This window comes from Hyperolius riggenbachi, chromosome 5 (genome assembly GCF_040937935.1).
Source record: "Hyperolius riggenbachi isolate aHypRig1 chromosome 5, aHypRig1.pri, whole genome shotgun sequence".
Classification (NCBI taxonomy): Eukaryota; Metazoa; Chordata; class Amphibia; order Anura; family Hyperoliidae; genus Hyperolius; species Hyperolius riggenbachi.
The window spans coordinates 271,031,727-271,054,330 of record NC_090650.1 but is presented as its reverse complement, the minus strand read 5'-3'; the positions used below and the strand labels follow the sequence as shown (position 1 = coordinate 271,054,330).

General features: G+C 44.0%; 1 protein-coding gene across 1 annotated transcript in view; it reads right to left on the bottom strand.

Moving 5' to 3' along the window:
* JARID2 (jumonji and AT-rich interaction domain containing 2) overlaps positions 1-22,604 on the bottom strand; it is a 221,212-nt gene that overhangs the window by 98,151 nt on the left and 100,457 nt on the right. The window contains exon 3 of the mRNA XM_068236929.1: positions 19,313-19,442. Within this exon, the coding sequence (XP_068093030.1) occupies positions 19,313-19,442 (130 nt within the window). The remainder of the gene's footprint in view (positions 1-19,312; positions 19,443-22,604) is intronic.

The following is a 22,604-nucleotide window of genomic DNA, read 5'->3' as shown; positions in this document are numbered from 1 at the left end:
GTGCTGGGAAATTAGGGTGCAAGGTAAAGCCGAAAAAAATTCTCACCCTGCTCCTGCAAAAGTCCCGGTGACGTTAATTACTATTTTCCCCTCCAGGCCGCCATTGACACAGGAGAAATGCGTATTTCGGCTATTGCTGGCTGCCGAATTGCGCTTTTTTTATTGTAACAAAATTACTGACTGAGCTCCACTGTAGACGTAATTTACACTATGGCCTATGGCAGCACCCAAATTTCCTGCTCCAGTTCTGCCTGATTCAGCCTGAATGTGTTTCTTGAAAATAATTTGTGGGATACCTGTGCACTAGATTCTCAACAGAGATGGCCCTCAATTAGCACCTTGACAGAGTTCACATGTATGCAGGGCCGGATTTAAGCCAAGGCCAAATAGGCCATGGCCTAGGGCACCACAGGATCAAGGGCGGCTGGGTAGCAGGCTACACTGGAGAAAGGGGGGTCATCAGGCTATCTAATCTGGAGGGGAAGGGTTATCTGGCTCCCTATACTAGAGGGAAGAGTCAACGGGCTCCCTATACTGCGAGGAGGGGGAAGGGTCATGTGGCTACCTATAGTGAAGGGGTGCTACTGCTGACAGTGGCCTTGGGCGGTAAAGAGTACAAATCCGGCCCTGCGTGTATACCATACAAACTGTGTATGCACAACTTTGCACAAACTGTGTATGCGTGTGAACACATTTGTGTGCATACACACACACACACATATATACACACAGAGATTACCCTTTCTGTTTTTTCAGGATTATGCTGTGAGCACAAGCACTTTACTCACCCAATACTATACCTTATTGCATATTTTTAGGGGGGGGGGGGGGGGGAGAATTGTAAGGGATATTATACTACTACTATTTACACGGTTTACTGTGGATCTCCTGGTTCATGCATCATGCAGAGTTCATGCAGAGTTCACGTGTACATTTCAAAAAATGTGAGGATGAAACGTCTAGTTTTTTTTTTTTTTAATTATTAGAAACATAGTATCACCAGGACAACCAGGAAACTGGCATTGTTTAAAAGGAACTACACTACACTCACTACAAGGTCACTTCAACGGCCTGCAGAGAAGATGCTGCATAACTGTAAAGTATAAAACATTTTGCTGAATACTTTTGTGCACTGGACTCTTACTCAATACACAATTTCAAGCTTGTCCTATAACTCTTGTGTATGAAGTCTTCATTCTTAATGCTGCATACTAAATTTTACAGAACAAATCTACTGCAAACTACTTAAACACAATTCTGCGCGCACACACACACACACACACACACACACACACACACACACACACACACACAAAACTGATTCATCATCATATTTAAAAAATGAATACCAACAGAAAACCACAACATGTAAAACTGTCTCAGGACCCCTGGTAACATTCTATTTTCAGGCTAGGCCGCTATTTAAAAAAAAAAAAAAAGTTTAAAAAGCTTTCATCAAGACGTACTGCAAGCTGAGACCTGGAGGCTTTCACAATTTTTTTTTAGAAACTGACAGATATTGCCAGCAAATGCTTCAGCAGTTGTGTTGTAACATTAAACAGGCTTCTAACCCATTCTGATGACAACATGATCATGCTACTTGAAGTGTACAAAAACCAGACCTCACGTTTGGAGCACCTGGCCTAACAAGAACTCACTACATGACTAAGAAGCTAAAGAAAAAGCAAACAGATGAGATCACATGACAAAAGTAAATAACAGTTAAAAAGTTTATATGGAGACCAACTGCATTGGTAAACAGATCAGAAAAAGCAGCGTGCTGGATCATTTTACCAGTGATGTAATCATTCCACAAACTCATTTTCACAAGGCATTTGCTGGCTAGGTATAAAGTCATATTGAGAGGCAAGCCTTTCATGAAAAACATTATGAAAGGGGCAGCACTGCTAATACGAGAGCACAACTTATTAACAAGGCATCCAATGTACACAAAAAAAAGTAATTATAGTTTATTACACTAAATTCATATAACACAGAGGGACCAGATTACTGTCCTCCAATCTGCAGGAGCATTGACACAACCCCACCCAACCTGGGCAGCACGGTGGCGTAGTGGTTAGTGCTCTCGCCTTACAGCGCTGGGTCCCTGGTTCGAATCCCAATAATGTCGACATCTGCAAGGTGTTTGTATGTTCTTCCCGTGTCTTTGTGGGTTTACTCTGGACACCCTGGTTTCCCCCCACATCCCCAAAACATACAGAAAAGTTAATTTGCTTCCCCCTAAATTGGCCCTAGACTATGATACATACACTACACTATACAGTACATACATAGACATATGACTATGGCAGGGATTCGATTGCGAGCCCCCTCTGAGGGACAGTTAAGTGACAAGACAAATTCTGTACAGCGCTGCGGAATATGATGGCGCTATATAAACACAAAAATAATAATAATAAACATTGTGCCCCCTTGGTTTTTTTTTTTTGCTCCTTTTTACAGTATTCACACTTAACACTCTTTGTGTTTAAAAGTATGGACTACATTCAAAAAAATTGAAAGTTTAAAGTTTAGTATACAAGCGTATTAGTGGATAAACCACTGTTTGTCTGTCCTTGATCTTGTTGGCCGTTTAAAAGCATCATTCAGGGATCTAATATGGGAGCAGTTTGAACTGCCTCTGATGAAACAAGGGTGATCCTTGGGAAAGCATCAGGCCACTGCTTGCATTTAGCTTTTTTTTTTGGGGGGGGGGGGGGGGGGAGGGGCTTTGAGTGACACAGTAACAAAGTAAACCTGAGGAGGAGGGAAGGGTCCCATTTTACTAACCTAGGGTTTCTTCCAGCCCTGATGTTGCCTCACAGGTCCCCCAGTTTCTTCCTAGTCTGCTCTGTGGTGCTGCTGTGCCCCTCCAAAAGCTCGCCGACTGGACACTAGAGCATGGATCACAGAGGCCCACAACCCGGGCCACATATGCGCCAATTAGCCTGCAATGGGTGATCTTTCAGAGGGGCACAGCAGTACAACGGATCCAACCAAATCCAAGGGGAAACCGAGGGACCTGTTAGGTTACGAGGAGGGGGGACCCTCAGGTAAGTAAAACAGAACTTGTTCCCGCCGTCTCAGGTTTACTGAAAGGACAACTGTAACGAGAGGTATATGGAGGCTGACATATTTATTTCCTTTTAAGCAGTTGCCTGGCAACCCCGCCGATCCTTTCCCTCTAATACTTTTTGCCATAGACTCTGAACAAGCATGCAGCAGATCAGGTGTTTCTGACATTATTACTGATAGAATAAGTACCTCTGGGAGCCAATGGGGAAATAGCTCATTGGCTCCCAGAGGTACTTATTCTATCAGGCCGGGTCAGATGCCGCCTTCTTTTAATCCATAGACGCGTACTCCGCGCTTGGAATCATCGCTGTATACTCAGCCCTATTTTTAAACAGGTACTATATAGGGTATTTTTCCTATGGAAAGCTTGCCCCTTATTTACACCATAGTGGTTGTTTATTATTACTGAGCTACATGGGATCACTGGCATTATATTGCAGGCATGTAATCACTGCACGAGTATTTATTGTCTTTCATATGGATGTTTGGGGAGAGTAAGTTTCACTCTTTCTTTCTTGTATAACCTATGCAGTGTATGTTATGTATAAGGATGATGCTGTAGATTGGTCCTATGGACAGTTTGATTTTGCTGACATTTATACAGCTACACTGCATTAGGTTTTATGCACAATGGGTATAGAATGAGCAGTATTGATGAGGATTTTAGCTGGCCTGGTGATTAGTACGTTATATAACTTGCACTGGTGTATTATGATTTACTATAATGGTATTATGGGTCCTTATGCCTGTTTTGGGGCTTGGTTGGTTAAGTGGATACACTTTTCTACCTCAGTCTTTCACTATATTTTTTTGGTAGCTAGATTATTTATTGGAATACATTTGCATTTTTTTTTAGATTGCGGCTTCATATGGTCCACAGTTGGTAAGATAATTTTTTTTATATTAGCTGTCATATCCTAACATGCGCATCTCTCTTGAATTGGTATGAATCTGATCCATACGGTTTATATTGTATGTTTTTAACAGATGTTAAACAGTGTGCCTCTGAGGAAACCGCTTTTTGACCGTGAAACACGTGTCAGGCTAATCTCTGATTGATTTGAAATTCTGTATTGATGTTTATACGTGTAGTCCGCAACTCTGAAGACGAACTCAATTGAAGAATAAACAGAGGATTTGTTCATATAAAACCCCGTATTGTGTAAAAAGATTAGCTGCATGCTTGTTTCTAGTGTTATTCAGACACTACTGCAGTCTCCATATTTTTCTTACTTCAGTTGTCCTTCAAGGTGAAACCATCTGGGCAGCTTGCATTTCAGCCAATACTGTAAACACAAGACAGCACATGGCTGAAAAAGAGTAAGAATGCAAAAGAACACCTATGACTGAGTGATGAAAGGTTGATTGCTACCAGCACATTACTGCCACATGCACAGTACTCACAACGCAAGTTCTATATTGTTTACAAGGTCACCTCTTACAACATGAACATATATGCTTGAAAGTAGGGCTGCACGATTTTGGGTAAAAATCAAAATCGCGATTTTTCTGTTAGAAATTGAGATTTCGATGTATTCACAATTTTTTTTTTAAAACAAGCTTTAGCGGGGGGGGGGTTCAGGAGCCTAGCTATGGCGGGCTCTGTGTCAGAAAATGTTGCTGTGCATTCGCATTGCATTTCAGGCAATGCACATTTATAAAGTCTGAAGCCCTCTGTGATGACCCCTCGGCTTAATGTGCGTGCGGTACTACTACTAATGTGCGGCGTACGGGACTCTTATGAGCCGGGCAGCGGTGGGCGGATCCACTGACAGAAGCAGTGCATATTCATGATGCTAATGAGCCAGGCGGCGGGGGGGGGGGGCGAGTCCAGTCCGGAGCGGCACACACAGCTTCACCAATCAATGGATAGCGATGGTATGACGGCAGCGGTAGGCGGAGCTGTACAGAGCGTACAACTCCGCCTACCGCCTCCGTCATTCCATTGCTTTCCAGTGATTGGAGAAGCTCTGTGCCGCTCTGGACTGGACTCGCCCGACTCCCCCTCCCCCCGGCTCATTTACATATGGAATATGCACTACGGCGTCTCCCCTCGGCGCGTAGCGGTAGGCGGACCATGCGGCCAAGCACGGGCACTAAACCGAAAACCGCCGGATACTGACGATCCCTAGATCGTCTTCTCAGGAACCGCGGTTTCGGTTTAAAACCGGAAAATCGTGCAGCCCTACTTGAAAGGCATGCTTAAAGAATTGTAAACACACACGAAGCAGGGCTGTGGAGTCGGTACAAAAATCCACCGACTCCGAAGTTTAGGATTCCACCGACTCCGACTCCTCTAATTTGCATATTACAAGCTTGTTGATTGAAAGTATGTAACATGAAATTCGTCTCTTAACTGCCAACGCTTAGGAATTTTAAAAGACAACTGAAGTGAGAAGGATATGGATACTGCCATATTTATTCCCTTTAGTCATAGACTAAAACTAGTCTTTGGTAAGAGTACTTGTAAAAAGGTACAGACCGGAACAAAGAACATCTATCAGGCCCTAGGCAATGTAACTGTGGGTACATGTAAGAATGATGAGCAGGTACTCTGCAGGGGAATAAGGAGATTCTTCCTCCATTACACATTCTTCAGGCACAATCTGAACCAGGTTTATGGGTGATAGACAACACCTCTGTGTTCAATGTGCACAACATTCTCAGTGGATTCCCTGCAGCTCTGTGGAGAGTGCATATGTAATGAAATTAAAGTTTTATACATACCTGGGGCTTCCTCCAGCCCCCTTCATGCTAATCAGTCCCTCGCTGTCCTCCTCCGCCACCTGGATCTTCTGCTATGAGTCCAGGTACTTGAGCCAGTCTGGCGTAGTGCGCATGCACACACTCCACCGCCGGGAGCGTACTACACCTGCGCAGCACTATTGCGCAGGTGCAGAACGCTCCTGGCTGTGGAAGCGGCACGCGGCCGGACTGTGCTGACTGGCTGAATTACCAGGACTCATAGCAGAAGATCCAGGTGGTGGAGGTGGACAGCGAGGGACTGATTAGCCTGAAGGGGACTGGAAGAAGGCCCAGGTATGTATAAAACTTTTCATCCTTCTCAGGTACCATTTAATTCATAGTCATAAAACCAAATTTTAACAACATATCAAATTATTTGATTTCATGAGCAAAGAGTACATTTGCATAAATCAGAATCAACGCAGAATTATTTCCATCTCATTGACCATCTCTATTAGTGACACGGCTACACATCAGGCTTTATACTTACAGCATAGATGTTATTTAGTATATATGTTACGGCCAGAACCCGAAGTGTGGGCACTTCTAGTTCTGGCCAGCCACTTCGGGTTCTGGCCGGCCAATGTGCAAAGTGGCCGCAGCGCAGCGGCCAATGTTAGAAATGGAAAGTTTACATTTATTTTACAGCCGTCTCGCTGCGGCCAAATGTATTAAAAGTTGCTTAATTTAATTAAATATAGCCGGCGGCGATGTGATAGATGAAGCCGCCGGCTTTCGCACTGCCTCCTCCTCCTCTCCTCCTCCCCCCCGCCTCTCTCCTCTCCCCTGCCTCCTATACGACATACGGAGCAGCCGGGCGGGGACACGCGTGTCCCCGAGAGTCGTTCGTCGCGGCAGGGGAATCCTGCCGTTCCTGCAGAGCGGGCGCTGGCAGAAGCAATGTCTGCAGCCTCCCCGCTCTGCTTCCCCTGCCGCGACGAACGACTCTCCCGGCGGCTCCGTATTGTATGGAAGGCGGGGACAAGGAGAGAGGCGGGGGGGGGGGGGGGGTGAGAGAATCGGGGGGGGGGGAGGCAGTGCGAAAGCCGCCGGCTATATTTAATTAAATTTAAGCAACTTTTAATACATTTGGCCGCAGCGAGACGGCCGTAAAATAAGTGTAACTTTGCATTTCTAACATTGGCCGCTGCGCTGCGGCCACTTCGCAAATTGGCCGGCCAGAACCCGAAGTGGCCGGCCAGAACTAGAAGTGGCCACACTTCGGGTTCTGGCCGTAACATATATAAGAGATTCCTGTGTACACATCATATATACAGTCACAATCAGATGTGTATATCTGACTTTAAAAATACGGGGACTGCTTTATTGAAGCAGCACAAGTAACTAATTTGGTTTTTTTCATTTTTGTGGACTAAGCACAGCTATTACTGTATATATAAATTATTTATGATGACCATTATCTGAGAAATAGAACATTTTATCATATTTTCTATTTTAATTACAGTTTAAATTCATTAGCATTTTTTCCCGACTCCAGGCACCCAAAATTGCCCCGACTCCACAACTCCGACTCCACAGCCCTGACACGAAGTGCAGGGTGCAAGCATCACTGCAGGAAAAAAAATCGTGGCTATTAGTATGCAGATCTACAGTATATCACAAAAGTGAATACAACTCTCACATGTTTTTTAAAGTATTTTATTATATCCTTTAAGGCAGGGCTGCCCAATAGGTCGATCGCGATCTACCGGTAGATCGCGACCGCCTTCCCGGTAGATCGCGGCCTCATGGCCGCGTCTCATTAAATGTTGCGGCGGCAGCTATATATCATCACGTTTTGCTGCCGGCCAATAAGGATGCAGGGAAAGAGAGAGGTGGCGAAGAGAGAGGGAGGCGAGAGGCGGCGCGGCGGCGACGTCATGGCTGGGGGCGGTTACAAGCAGTGCGTGCTGAGGGTCTGGACTACGGCGTGAATGGATTAGTATCTGCACAGTACCCCTAATCACCTTCACCCAGGTAACCGGATGCCAAGCGCTGCCAGTTTCCTTCACTGAAGTATGTGACTTGCCCTCTGTGGATTCTTATCATGCAAATATGCAAGATCTTGTTTGCTAAGCACCATCGAGAGGTGCTTCTGTGCTGAATTGCCTGTTTTTATGCCTTTGGAAAAGTAAATGATTGAAGCCTGAAGGGTCTGATTTTGGAGAGAACGACTGGTAGATAGTTTGAACTTTTACCACTTGCATTACAGTTAGGTGAAGCTGTGTTAGATTTTTGAGGTGTGTAGTCTTCGCGGTGTAAGTTGCACACATGTGTCGACAAGACTGTAATTTAAGATCGAGTGGATTTTGTGAAATTTGTTACCCAAGTAGGATTTTTAGAATGTGTTAACAGCTCTTTAAGTGTTGTCTTTTGGTGTTGCCAAATGTTCCTGATGGTCTTGTTGTCCCTGGCAAGTTTTCTGCTCAGGTAAAATTATAGGTTTTAGATTTAAAGGGGATTTGGCACAGAGAAAATAAAGTAAACCAAAAAAACAAATCGTGGATCTGCAAGGTCTTCCAGATGATCCCTGGTCAGGTATTCAGGTAGCCATGACGCTGCCGTCTGCCCCATAACCTGCCAGAGCGCTCCTGGACCCTGAGCCGCCGAATTGAGGTAGCTATATACTACCTCCTATACTGCGGGCACGTATACCTGGCTAACCTATACTGAGGGCATGTATACCTGGCTAACCTATACTGAGGGCACGTATGCCTGGCTAACCTATACTGAGGGCACGTATGCCTGGCTAACCTATACTGATGGCACATATACCTGGCTAACCTATACTGATGGCACATATACCTGGCTAACCTATACTGATGGCACGTATACCTGGCTAACCTATACTGAGGGCATGTATGCCTGGCTAACCTATACTGAGGGCATGTATGCCTGGCTAACCTATATTGAGGGCATGTATGCCTGGCTAACCTATACTGAGGGCATGTATGCCTGGCTAACCTATACTGAGGCATGTATGCATGGCTAACCTATACTGCGGGCACGTATGCCTGGCTAACCTATACTGCGGGCACGTATGCCTGGCTAACCTATACTGCGGGCACATATACCTGGCTAACCTATACTGATGGCACATATAACTGGCTAACCTATACGGGGGGGGGGGGGGGGGGGGCGCTGCGCTAAGCGTAGCATTTGAAACATTGGTAGATCTCCTGGCCTCGGCAAATTTTAAAGTAGCTCGCGACCCGAAAAAGTGTGGGCACCCCTGCTTTAAGGGGATAACACTGAAAGACATGACACTTTGATAAACGTAGTCAGTGTACACTTTGTATAACAGTGTGTCAATTTTATGTCCCATCAAAATAGAACACAGCCATTAATATCTAACCCACTGGCAACAAGTGAAGAATGTCAAAATACTGCCAAAGTGTCAATGTTTTGTGACTGTAAATTTACACTTTTAGCTGTGCACTGACCACTTTACCTTATATCAAAGTGTCATATCTTCAGTGTCATTCCATGAAAAGAAATAATAAAATAATAACATTTATAAAGTATTTACAAAGACATGAAAAGTCCACACTACTAGTACCATGGCCGGTGAAAATGCACACGCCACTGTCAATGGAACATTGCACGGACTTTGCTGTTATGATGTTATGACATGTCTTGCTGAGGAGGGATTAACTGTGGTGACCACCTTGTTGTTCTGTACCAAATTTTACTAATTTACTATATAGAATAAACTTTTTTTTTTTTGTTTTTTTGTTTCCAATACTTTTCAGACTGTTAATTTCCCTTTGCATACTAAAGTTGGAAAAGTCGTGCACTGTTGTAAGTTTATTATCATTTAGTATTTATATAGCGCCGACATATACATATTACGCAGCGCTGTACAGTGTGTATATATATATATATATATATATATATATATATATATATATATATATATATATTGTCACTAACTGTCCCTCAAAGGAGCTCTCACAATCTAATCCCTACCATTGCCATATGTCTATATTATGTAGTGTAAGTACTGTAGTCTAGGGCCAATTTTTAGGGGGAGCCAATTAACTTATCCGTATGTTTTTGGAATGTGGGAGGAAACCGGAGTGCCCAGAGGAAACCCACGCAGACACGGAGAGAACATACAAACTCTTTGCAGATAGTGCCCTGGCTGGGATTCGAACTCGGGACCCAGCGCTGCAAGGCGAGAGAGCTAACCACTACGTCACCGTGCTGCCCTGTTTACATTCTGTCACCACAGACATGTGTGAACAGATCCTATATTTAATGTAGGATCTCTCTCTCTATGACTGCTGTTCTGTTGTGTTTCATTGCAGAAAACTGAATGTTTTGGCATTCTAATCAGATTCCATTAGAGATAGATCTGTCAGCTGCCAATACACCGCAGGCCGATTCCCAATTCATTTTACAATTTCATGCTGAAATTGATCCGTAATCGGCCTTGTGACGTAGCATCCCACTGCTTGCTGACCCGGCCCTGTCCGCCCTATTAACCTCTTGAGGACCATGGGCTTCAACCTCCCGAAAGACCAGACCATATTTTACAAAATGGTCCACTGCAGCTTTAAGGCCAAGTTGCAGGGCCGCACAACACAGCACACAAGTTAACCCCCCCCCCCTTCCTTTTCGTCCCCACCAACAGAGCTCTCTGTTGGTGGAGTCTGATCACCCCCCCCCCCCCCCCCCCCCCCCCCGTGTTTTTTGTTTTGTTTTTTTTTTGCAAATATTTTTCTTTATTTATTAGTAAATATGCCTATTTTTTCCCCCTTCCCTCCCTCCCTCTCCCCAGCCGGCCAATGAGAGCCGATCGCTCTCTAGTGCCCTAGGCTAGGGGGGCAGCCGTGTCACATTGGGGGGCAGCGCGGGGGGTTTCATTGCATTCGTCGCTCATCCCAATATCGCTCACCGTTACCGCCGCACACCCAATCGAGCAAGCTGGCCTTACATCTTGCCGCATGTCCGATCGATTAATGCATTGTCAGTCAGGCATACACTTTCATCCGATTATAATTATTCGTATTGAATCAGAAAGGTCGACCGGCCGCCACGTCGCCTGATGTGTGGCCACCTTTAGAGTGAATGAGGCCTAAGAAGGAAAGTGGCAACATCTCTAGTCATGTGATGCGATACTGTTGGCAGGGTAACCTTTTTCCACAGGGTATGCATTCATGTGGTTTTTGGAGTGCATGCGATTTGCAGATTGCAATGACACTTACATAATCAGACAAATCGCAGTGCTCCCTTTCTGCTGTTTGCTTTGCAATCTAGAACAGCTTTTACTGGGAGAGAGATAAAATGGCAGCCCTGTGTTTCATTTGTGAGCAACACGGATGGTCAGAAATGCCAATTCTGATTTCTGCTAATGCGAAAGCCTGTAAATGGGCTAAAATAACCAAGTTGCGATGTTGCTGTATTTCTGCAGAAACCAGATTTCCTCTTTCCAATTTTTGAGGAGACTTTTGTTGATCGTTTTTTGCATCCTCTGATTGGCCAAATACTTCTGAGTTGACTCTGCATTCTCTGATTGGTCCAATGCTTCGGAGTTCTGTGATTGGCCTAAAATGACCAAGTCGCAGTAATGCAGTATTTCTATGAAAATCTGATTTTCATTTTCTGATTGGAAATGAGTAAAATATGAATGAGCCTCCCTAGTGAGGAACATTTGAGCTCATTACCCAAAGCAACCACTCATACCTTTTGTTTCCTTCAAAATCCAATATAGTAAAACAGCAGTTGGTTCCCCTGAAATGTTGTCCTGCCACCAACAGTCAATGGCCTCAATTCACTAAGCTTATCTCTGTCTTTAATAAAGTTGCTAGAGGTATCACCATGGTGATGAGGCATGTCCTATTCAAGAAACATTTTACCTCAGGCAAACCTAAAGTTAGCTCTTCAATGCTTAAAATAACTCCAGAATTCTAACATTAAAGACAGGCTGTTTATTAACTGCGTGTGAAAATAACTACAGAGGAGGTAACTTAACCTTTTCGGGACCGGCCACCTACCCCCCCCTTAAGGACCAGGCATTTTTGGCGGGAAGGGGGTGCGCGCGTTTGGGGGGGTCAGGCGGCCGGATCCCGTGTGTGGCTGCCGGGCATTGTGTCCCCCCCTTGGTGGCCTGGGCCCCCCCTTCTGCCAGCAGCCTTCACTTACCTTCCAGGCTCCAGCGATGAGCCGCACGGGACCCTCTTCTCCGGCCGGCATCTCCGCTTCATCTGACGAGCAGTTCCGGGTCGCGGCTTGATGACGTCATCAAGCCGGGACCCGGCGCTGACGTCAGATGAAGCGGAGATGCCGGCCAGAGCGGAGGGGGGCGCCGATCGTCGCTGGAACGGCAGGGAGGTGAGTGGATCCTCTTCTTTCCCCCCCTGCCGCCGCAGCTGTCAAACAGATCACTACGATCCGACGGCGATCGTAGTGATCGTGTGATCAGCAGCCATACGCGATGGCTGCTGATCACTCGGGGGAGATGTCGGCTGTCATATGACAGCTTGATCTCCCCCTCCGGGTGCGCACGATCGCGTCGGGAGCGGAAATTTCGGGCCGGCGTAGATCCTACGCCGCATCAGGCTAGAACAGCCACAAGTGCGGCGTAGGATCTCATGCACATGGTCCCGAAAAGGTTAAAGAGGAACTTCAGCCTAAATAAACATACTGTCATTAACCACTTCACCACTGAGGGGTTTTACCCCCTGACCACCAGAGCAATTTTCACCTTTCAGCGCTCCTTCCATTCATTCGTCTATAACTTTATCATTACTTATCGCAATGAAATGAACTATATCTTGTTTTTTCCGCCACCAATTAGGCTTTCTTTAGGTGGGACATTATGCCAAGAATTATTTTTTTCTAAATGTGTTTTAATGGGAAAATAGGAAAAATGTGGGGAAAAAAAAAATTATTTTTCAGTTTTCGGCCATTATAGTTTTTAAATAATGCATGCTACTGTAATTAAAACCCATGAAATTTATGTGCCCTTTTGTCCCGGTTATAAAACCGTTTAAATTATGTCCCTATCACAATGTTTGGCGCCAATATTTCATTTGGAAATAAAGGTGCATTTTTTTCAGTTTTGCGTCCATCCCTAATTACAAGCCCATAGTTTATAAAGTAACAGTGTTATACCTTCTTGACTTAAATATTTAAAAAGTTCAGTCCCTAAGGTAACTAATTATGTATTTTTTTTAATTGTAAATTTTTGAATTTTTTTTTAATTACAAAAAAAAAAAAAAATGGGGAGTGTGGGAGGTAATGAGTTAATTTTTTGTGTAAAAGTCATTTATTTGTATGTGAAAAATGTGTAGGGTGTAGTTTACTATTTGGCCACAAGATGGCCACAGTAACTTTTTGCTTTATTGCGACCTCCAAGCCTCCTTCCGGAAGCTTGGAGGAAGAATAAGGAGGCTGGACACGTGAGTTTCTTCTCACAATGATCGCGCTGCCCATAGGAGAGCAGCGGGTCATTGTGGGGCTTAGATCAACGAACGGGAATGGATTTTCCCGTTCATTGATCTCCGGGCGAGCGGGCGGCGGCGGTTTTACTAGCGGCGGGCGGCGTGTTTACGAGCGGGAGCGCGGACAGCGTCGGGAACGCGGAAAGTACGTGTTTCTCCGTCCCTGGTTTTTAAAGGATGGAAAAAGGGGCGGAGAAATACGTACGCGCGGGGGTAAAGTGGTTAAGTTACATTAGTTATGTCAATTAAAATAGATAGGCAATATAATCTCTTACCCACCCTGTTTTGAAAGAACAGGCAAATGTTTGATTTCATGAGGGCAGCCATCTTTTTGGTTGAAAGGAGGTGACAGGGAGCCTGAGACACAGTTCCAACTGTCCTGTGTCCTGAGCAGCCCTCCCAGTTGCCAGGCAACGTAAATAATAACATAGGAAATCCCATCATGCTTTGCACAGCATCAGGGAAAAAAGCCCGGGCAGTTTTACTTGATGGGTGGAGCTTAGCTAAAAATGCAGCTAAAAATGATGCTTTGGTAAGAAAAACAAAGTTCTGATGCTGTGAAACTATTTAAGAAACACCAAGCCTTTTCAGTTCTGCTGAGTATATTTTTAGTCCAGAGGTTCACTTTAAGTGAACCTCCAGACTAAAAATCTACTCAGCAGCACTGAAAAGGCTTGTTGTTTCTTTAACAGTTTCACAGCATCAAAACTTTTTGTTACCCAAGCCTCATTTTTAGCTGTATGGAAGAAAATTGCCCAGGCATTTTTCCAGAGATGCTGTGCAAAGCATGATGTGATTTCTGATGTTGTTCTCCTTCTGCTGTTTTGGCGCAATTTTTTTAATTTTTTTTTTCATTTTGAATTTGAAATTTGAAGCCTAGCGCGCACAGCTGGGAGGGGTGATCAGGACACAGGACAGTTGGAACGGTCTCATGCTCCCCGTCACCTCCTTTCAACCAAAAAGATGGCTGCCCCCATGAAACATATGGCTGCCCCCATGAAATCACAAACCTTTTCCAGTTCCTTTAAAACAGGGTGGGTAAGAGATTATATTACCTATCTATTTTAATTAACATAAGTAATGCAACTTAATGACAGTATGTTTGTTTAAGCTGAAGTTCCCCTTTAACTATTCCACAGTGAGAGAGTTATCTTATCTCTTCATTCCTTAAGTTTTCTCTTGCCTTATCTCTAGCATGATCTTTGTGAATTGAGGCCATTGTCACTATTCACTGAGGAAAACAAATGCAGAACAAAAGATCCACATACAGTACTTCTTGTAGACCCATGAGAAATTGGGAAAAAATCTACACACCACAAATTAGAAAACGTAAGTCACACAAGTCCTTATCGCCTATTGTATCTGCACATCAATTCAGCTTACTACACTCCTTTTTTAAATAGGTTTTCTTCAAGCACTGCCTTTTTAAGAGTTTTATCCATAGAAGCAGTGTGACATTTCACTGGTGGCCTGGTACTGCATACTATGTCCAGGCTGTGACTAAAACAAAGCAGTACTCCTGCCTAAACCTATGGGAAGCCATCACGAAAACACCACATTCACAGCATCTTTGCAAACTAAGCTCTAGGGAGGTATTGAGTGTAAGGACCCATTTACACTTATTCAGTCGCTCTCAGTAATAACTGAATGGACAACTAATTTTCAAAGTAAAGCCCATGTTTTCCTATGGCACAGATCACTCTATACGCGTTTAAAATGCCAAAAAGATTTTAATGAATGTAGGCTGGTTGAATTATTATTAGTATTATTGATTTATAAAGCGCCAACATATTCGGTTTCGCTGTAAATGTAATAATGTTGTATTCCATCAAGCAGCACAAAATCATACATGGTGGAGATTCAAATGATTCCAACCACCCTTCTGCTGAAATCTGACCAAAACATGTGGCTGCCGGCCTGCCGCATCTAATACTCCTTTATTAGTATGTTCTTTTACCAGGTAGGTAAGGTACTAAAGTGAGACAGTGGAAAGTCATTATTTCTGTGAATCAGAGTTGTGAGCTATGTGTGAGCTGTGCCACTGCAGATCTCTGCCCTGTGTATAACAACAACAATAACAATAAGAATAATATTTATATAGCGCTTTTCTCCCTGGGGACTCAAAGCGCTGTGACCCTCCGTTATAAAGTCTCAAAGGCTTGGGAAAAGAGGTGAGTTTTTAGCATTTTTTAAAGCTGTCCAGAGAGGGAGCCTCTCGTACTGATTGTGGAAGTGAGTTCCATAGAGTAGGGGCTGCATAGGAAAAGGCCCGAGCACCAAATGTTAAGTGTAACCTGGGATTAACCAGCTTCATCTTGTTGGCAGAGCAGAGGGTGCGTGGAGGGGCATAAAGTTCCAATAGATCCGCTATGTATTTGGGACCCATGTGGTGTAGAGCCTTGAATGTCAGCAGGCAGATCTTAAAATTGATTCTCCATTTTACTGGCAACCAGTGAAGAGTTTGCAGTACTGGGGTGATGTGTGAGCTGCAAGAGGCATTGGCTAGGAGTCTGGCTGCAGCATTCTGTACTAGCTGTAAGGGGCGCAGAACCTTATCTGTAGATCCGATGAACAGGGCGTTGCAGTAGTCTAGGCGGGAGGATACAAATGCATGAACCAGGGCAGGTAGGTCTTCAGCTGGGATAACACAGGCCTAAAGGAACCCGAGGTATGAGACATATGGAAGCTGCCATATTGATTTCCTGTTTAACAATACCCCACCATCTTGCCATTGAAGCCATTAAGTATCACCTCACTAGATATTCTGCCTATCCTGAGGATCTTCAGACCTTTATCTGCAGCTATGATTAAGGACCACCTGGTCTGAAACATGTCAGCTGGAGATGTGTGATTGTGTGTGCTGATTCTCTGGATACGTCTATAATAAAGGACTTCGTTTAGGACAACGTGCGGGCCTTCCTCTTCCTTTAACAATACCAGTTGCCTGGCAGTCCTGCTGATCTTTCTTGTCAGTAGGATCTAAATCGCACACCTGAAACAAGCATGCAGCTAATCTTTCCAGCTTTGTCAAAGACATCTGGTCTGCATGCTTGTTCGTAGCTTTAAGTATTAGTGGCAGAGGACAAGCAAGACAGCCAGGCAATGTACATTATTTAAAAGGAAATAAACATGTTAGCCTTCATATCCCTCTCACCTCAAACCTTTCAGTGCTTCTAGTGAAGTGAATACAAGTAAAACTTCAGTTTGTTTGTTTTTTTTCAAGGATTTCCATAAACTGTAATTAAGACTTTTTTTTGTTACGATTTACACTACAAGAGCTTTTTAACCCTCCTGGCGGTCTATTAAAAACCGCCAGGGGGCAGCACAGCAGGTTTTTTTTTAATTATTTTTTTTAAACCATGTAGCGAGCCTAGGGCTGTGCAGCGGCATCCCCCCCACCCGCTTCGATCAGGAAATCCCGTTCAAAGAACGGGATTTCCTGGAGGGCTTCCCCCATCGCCATGGCGACGGGCGGGATGATGTCACTGACGTCATCGGGAGTCCCGATCCACCCCTCAGAGCTGCCTGCCGCTGATAGGCTAGGCTGCGCAAGGGGTCTGAGGAGGGGGCGGCACGGCGGGTAGCGGCAAATCGGCGAGGAGTGCCGGCGATCGGTGTGCACACGCAGCTAGCAAAGTTAGGGTTTTTTCGCCTTCCTCTGGATCAACAGGGATATGTGAGGGAGCAGGCTGGTGTTGTACTTTATACTGGTTGAACTCGATGGACGTATGTCTTTTTTCAACCAAAATAACTATGTAACTATGTAAAAGTGCTAGCTGCGTGTAGCAAAAAAAAAAAAAAAATTATGCAAATCGGCCCAGCAGGGCCTGAGAAATCTTCCTGCGCGGCTTACCCCGAACTAAGTTCGGGGTTACCGCCAGGAAGGTTAAAGGAGTCATCAGGGAAATTGTAATAAAATAAGTGCTACTTACTGGGGGCTTCCTCCAGCCCCAAGCTCGCAGCATGTCCCTCGCCACAGCTCTCCCCGGAGCCATTCCCCGGCGATGTCAGGGCGACATCCAGGTCGGCCTGTACTACGCCTGCGCGAGCGGCGCTGTCAGTCACCGCCACATGGGCCAGAGCGGACTGCACAGGCGTAGTAGTTCTGCGCCTGCGCAGTCCGCTCCGGCCCACATGGCGGTGATTGACAGCGACTTGGAGGTCGCCCTGCCATCATCGCCGGGGACCGGGACGGAGCTTCGGCGAACGGCTGCGGGGAGAGCTGCGATGAGGGAAATGCTGGGAGCTTGGGGCTGGAGGAAGCCCCCCGGTAAGTAGCACTTATTTTATTACAATTTCCCTGATGACTCCTTTAAGTGCTAGAGATTTGTAAAGCTCATGCTAATGCAAAGCTATGGGGGATTTTTACAAAATCACATCACTCCAGTGTGAATACACACAGGATAACATTAGCAAAAGCTTTTAAAATCACAAAGCTCTTAAGCCTCGTACACACAAGGCACACATGTAGCCAGGGAAATAAAAAAAAAAAAAAAAGCAGCGCCAGCTCTTTGCCAGGTCCCTCTGTGCAACAGTCGTACACACAGCGCACAGAGGGACACAGATTCGGCGGAAGCTGTTGCGGAAGGTCGTAACCCCCCCCCCCCCCCCCCCCGCCGCCGGAAGCTCCATTCATTGTGTATGGAGTTGCTGTCGCTAGTCCGCATACACACGGCGGACTAGCGACAGTTGCGGCGAAGTTGCGGCGACAGCTGTTGCCGGCGATTGACCAAGTCAATTGCCTGGCAACAGCTCTGACAAGTGACGGTTCAGGGCGCGCACATCATACACACGGACGACCTGTCACTGCAACACGCGCGTGCCACATGGTTGCGGCGACAGTTGTAGCCCGTGTGTATGTAGCTTAAGAAAAGCTCTTGTAGTGTGAACGAACCCTAAAGGTCATCAATGCTGTGGAGCAGAGGGTAAGTTCTGAGTTTGGTTCCATTTTCACCAGCAATTTAATGTACAATTATAATAAAATGTAATAACCTTTTGTGGACAAACATAATTTCCAGTAAAGGAAAGTAAATTAATTTTTATATGACCCCGCAAACAATTACAGATAATCACTAGAAAACGGAAACACAGAGAGCACAGCTCTTTTGACATAACACTTGATTTTTTTCAAATATATACTCACATATAGTATAAAAGTTACATTTATTTGATGTCTGGCCTCTGGTGAGCTTAACCCTACTAATTATATTCAACCCTACTAATGATATCCTTTAAAGGGCATTTCTGTCAACACAAGATACTTTACTCAACTTCCTCAATAATTAAGAAGCACGGAAGGCTACACTCAAAGCAAGAGTCCACTACAGTCAATTTTTGTACTAAAGAACTGTGTGCCTTAAAATGACAACTTTGCAATAATTCATCTTGTAAAGAATACAAGCAACCTTGCATGCTATGATGACTGAGTACCAACTTTACCTACCTCATTTACCTGTAAGGACCTGGTTGGTTTTTTGAATATCCAAAAATGTGTAGAATATTTAGTCTCCATGAAAATAGTGCTATTGCTAAGGTTGATATCCAGGACACTTATCAAGAGGACCAACCAGCTTCTTTGGAGGTTAAAACCCTGCCAATTATCCCTTAAAATGCCTCCTCTGGCTGCTCAGCTGACCATGTGTCTCTTTAGAACCAGTCATGTTTACCTCAGAGTATGGATTCAGGTTTGCTTAGAAGCACTCCAGTTACAAAATATCTCAGTTTACATGGAAAGCATTACACACAAACAGATCACATTACTATTCGAATTATCTTTTTCATGTGTCACATAAGAAATGGTAGGGTGTGACCACTGCGTCAAATGGCTGTCAGTGCTGTGTGACAAAACATTAGTTGATACAGTAGATGTAATGAGTGGAGGTAGTGAGACACCACCACAATCTTTTGAGCCAGCTGCAGGGGCAAGAAAAACCACTCCAGCAGAATAACCCAGTGTGCCACCTACCACCCTAACATTAGTTGATACAGGTTCAGAGCCCTGTACATTAATCCAAACACAAGTAACCGTGAAAAGAGCTACACACCGTTTTCTCACTGGCCCATCTTCTGAATCTGAAGATGTTACACTACTGGTTTGTGAAGACCCTTGAGATGTATCATCCTTCTCATTTTCTGAGGACTGCACTGATCCTTTAGATTGTCCATTAAGACGGCCTGTTTAAAAAAAAAAACACAAAAAAAAACAAAAACAAAGCAATATTAGTATTGTATTCATTTCTAAAAAGTGCATAATTATGTATTGTATGACTTCTTCAACATGGGATAATACAGGATTGTTTGGAACAGGAAGGGCAAGCCTTGATACGTCAAACAGACAGTGTTTCCTGGTTTAATACCTTGGCTCTGTAACTAGGCCTACTTACTGAAAGAAGCAGTCAAGAACACTCATGTCATAAAGAGTATTGATGCTAAAGGAAAAAATACAATGTTTCAAGAGTAATCTTATTTAACAAAAACATAAGAAAATGTTTTAAGCATTCAGAATCACCTATGTTCAAATAATGCACTCTAGTGATGCATTGCAAAACAGAGCTATGTGTAGATGAGGCAAAACTGCTTTGTTCGCCGCCTCTATACGCAGTCTTTTTTACCTGCAGCACAAAAGACAGCACTAGGTGATTATTTTTAAATGTCAACACTTTGTTCTGATGGGTTTGTTCTGGCCACATTCATTCCATAGAGTGAAAATATGTTGTCATTTATAACAGAGTGGAAACATTTCTGCTTCCGTTATCTTGCCTTCGCTAATGCACTATATTGGAAGCAGCATAATAGCATTCAGAATGATAGAAAATGAATGTGAAGGGGCCATTTATTGCAGCAGCCATTGCACTGTGTTAAAGTCAGCATTGTTCATTTAGATATTACTAAGGCCAATTCTGAAGGGTGGGAAAGGGGGTGTTTGTTTGCCAAAAGGTGTATTTTGGCCTTGGGGGGCTTAATTAGGGTGTTGGCATTCACATTTTATATAGCTGAAACATTGGCTATCAAGACTCTACACCAAATGCCTGGATTTGGAGTTGGGAAAAGGATAGGGGCAGGGATACTAAAAAGTGAGTATCAGATAACTTGTTAGAGTTAGGCACATTTCTATATGGTTAGAGTTAGGGGGATAGGGAAGGATAGTTTTACCGGTTAGGTTTGGGATGAAAGCGATAGGAGCGATTTTAGGTTCAGACATCAGGAAAGGGTCGACGTTATGTGCGTGAGGTTGAGGTTAAGTTACTACGTATTTTAATTTTGTGACACCCAAAAAATGGTTATTGATGGTTTCAAGTGACAATTCAGCAATAAATGGTATATGAATATGTTGATTGCCTCTATGCTGTTCTGCACAATAACAGTAATAACGACCTTGTCAATGGCATGAGCGAATACCTGCACACACTAGATTTTCACCCAAAACTATCACTAACTTGTATTGGGCACTGAAAATGTAAGATGTAGAACTAGTTTTAGGTTGCGAGAAGTGTAGATTTCATTTTGGGTATACAGACAGATAAGCAATGGAGGAAAACCCCACTAAAACTTCTGCCGCAAAGCTAATGTGCAGTTCTGTCCTCAAAGTGAACAAAGCCAAAATGAAACATATCTGCTCTCTGTGATGGACCAAAACAACTTACCACTGAAAACAGTGGTGAAAGTGACACTAGTGTACATAGCTTGCTCTTCTCACCTGGCATTGTACAGGTCCTTCTCAAAAAATTAGCATATTGTGATAAAGTTCATTATTTTCTGTAATGTACTGATAAACATTAGACTTTCATATATTTTAGATTCATTACACACAACTGAAGTAGTTCAAGCCTTTTATTGTTTTAATATTAGGAATTTTGGGTTTTCATGAGCCAAAATCATCAATATTAAAACAATAAAAGGCTTGAACTACTTCAGTTGTGTGTAATGAATCTAAAATATATGAAAGTCTAATGTTTATCAGTACATTACAAAAAATAACGAACTTTATCACAATATGCTAATTTTTTGATAGGAATTTTGGGTTTTCATGAGCCAAAATCATCATAAAAAAATTAGCATATTTCATCCGGCCAATAAAAGAAAAGTGTTTTTAAAACAAAAAAAGTCAACCTTCAAATAATTATGTTCAGTTATGCACTCAATACTTGGTCGGGAATCCTTTTGCAGAAATGACTGCTTCAATGCGGCGTGGCATGAAGGCAATCAGTCTGTGGCACTGCTCAGGTGTTATGGAGGCCCAGGATGCTTCGATAGCGGCCTTAAGCTCATCCAGAATGTTGGGTCTTGCGTCTAAACATTCTCTTCACAATATCCCACAGATTCTCCATGGGGTTCTGGTTAGGAGAGTTGGCAGGCCAATTGAGCACAGTAATACCATGGTCAGTAAACCATTTACCAGTGGTTTTGGCACTGTGAGCAGGTGCCAGGTCATGCTGAAAAATGAAATCTTCATCTCCATAAAACTTTTCAGCAGATGGAAGCATGAAGTGCTCCAAAATCTGATAGCTAGCTGCATTGAACCTGCCCTTGATAAAACACAGTGGACCGACACCAGCAGCTGGCATTTTGGCATTTCCCTCCAGACTCTGGCACCTTGATTTCCGAATGACATGCAAAAGTTGCTTTCATCCAAAAAAAGTACTTTGAACCACTGAGCAACAGTCCAGTGCTGCTTCTCTGTAGCCCATGTCAGGCGCTTCTGCCACTGTTTCTGGTTCAAAAGTGGCTTGACCTGGGGAATGCGGCACCTGTAGCCCATTTCCTGCACATGCCTGTACACGGTGGCTCTGGATGTTTCTACTCCAGACTTAGTCCACTGCTTCCGCAGGTCGCCCAAGGTCTGGAATCAGTCCTTCTCCACAATCTTCCTCAGGATCCGGTCACCTCTTCTCGTTGTGCAGCGTTTCTGCCACACTTTTTCCTTCCCACAGACTTCCCACTGAGGTGCCTTTATACAGCACTCTGGGAACAGCCTATTCGTTCAGAAATGTATTTCTGTGTCTTACCCTCTTGCTTGAGGGTGTCAATGATGGCCTTCTGGACAGAAGTCAGGTCGTCAGTCTTACCCATGATTGCGGTTTTGAGTTATGAACCAGGCTGGGAGTTTTTAAAAGCCTCAGGAATCTTTTGCAGGTGTTTAGAGTTAATTAGTTGATTCAGATGATTAGGTTAATAGCTCGTTTAGAGAACCTTTTCATTATATGCTAATTTTTTGAGATAGGAATTTTGGGTTTTCATGAGCTGTATGCCAAAATCATCAATATTAAAACAATAAAAGGCTTGAACTACTTCAGTTGTGTGTAATGAATCTAAAATATATGAAAGTCTAATGTTTAT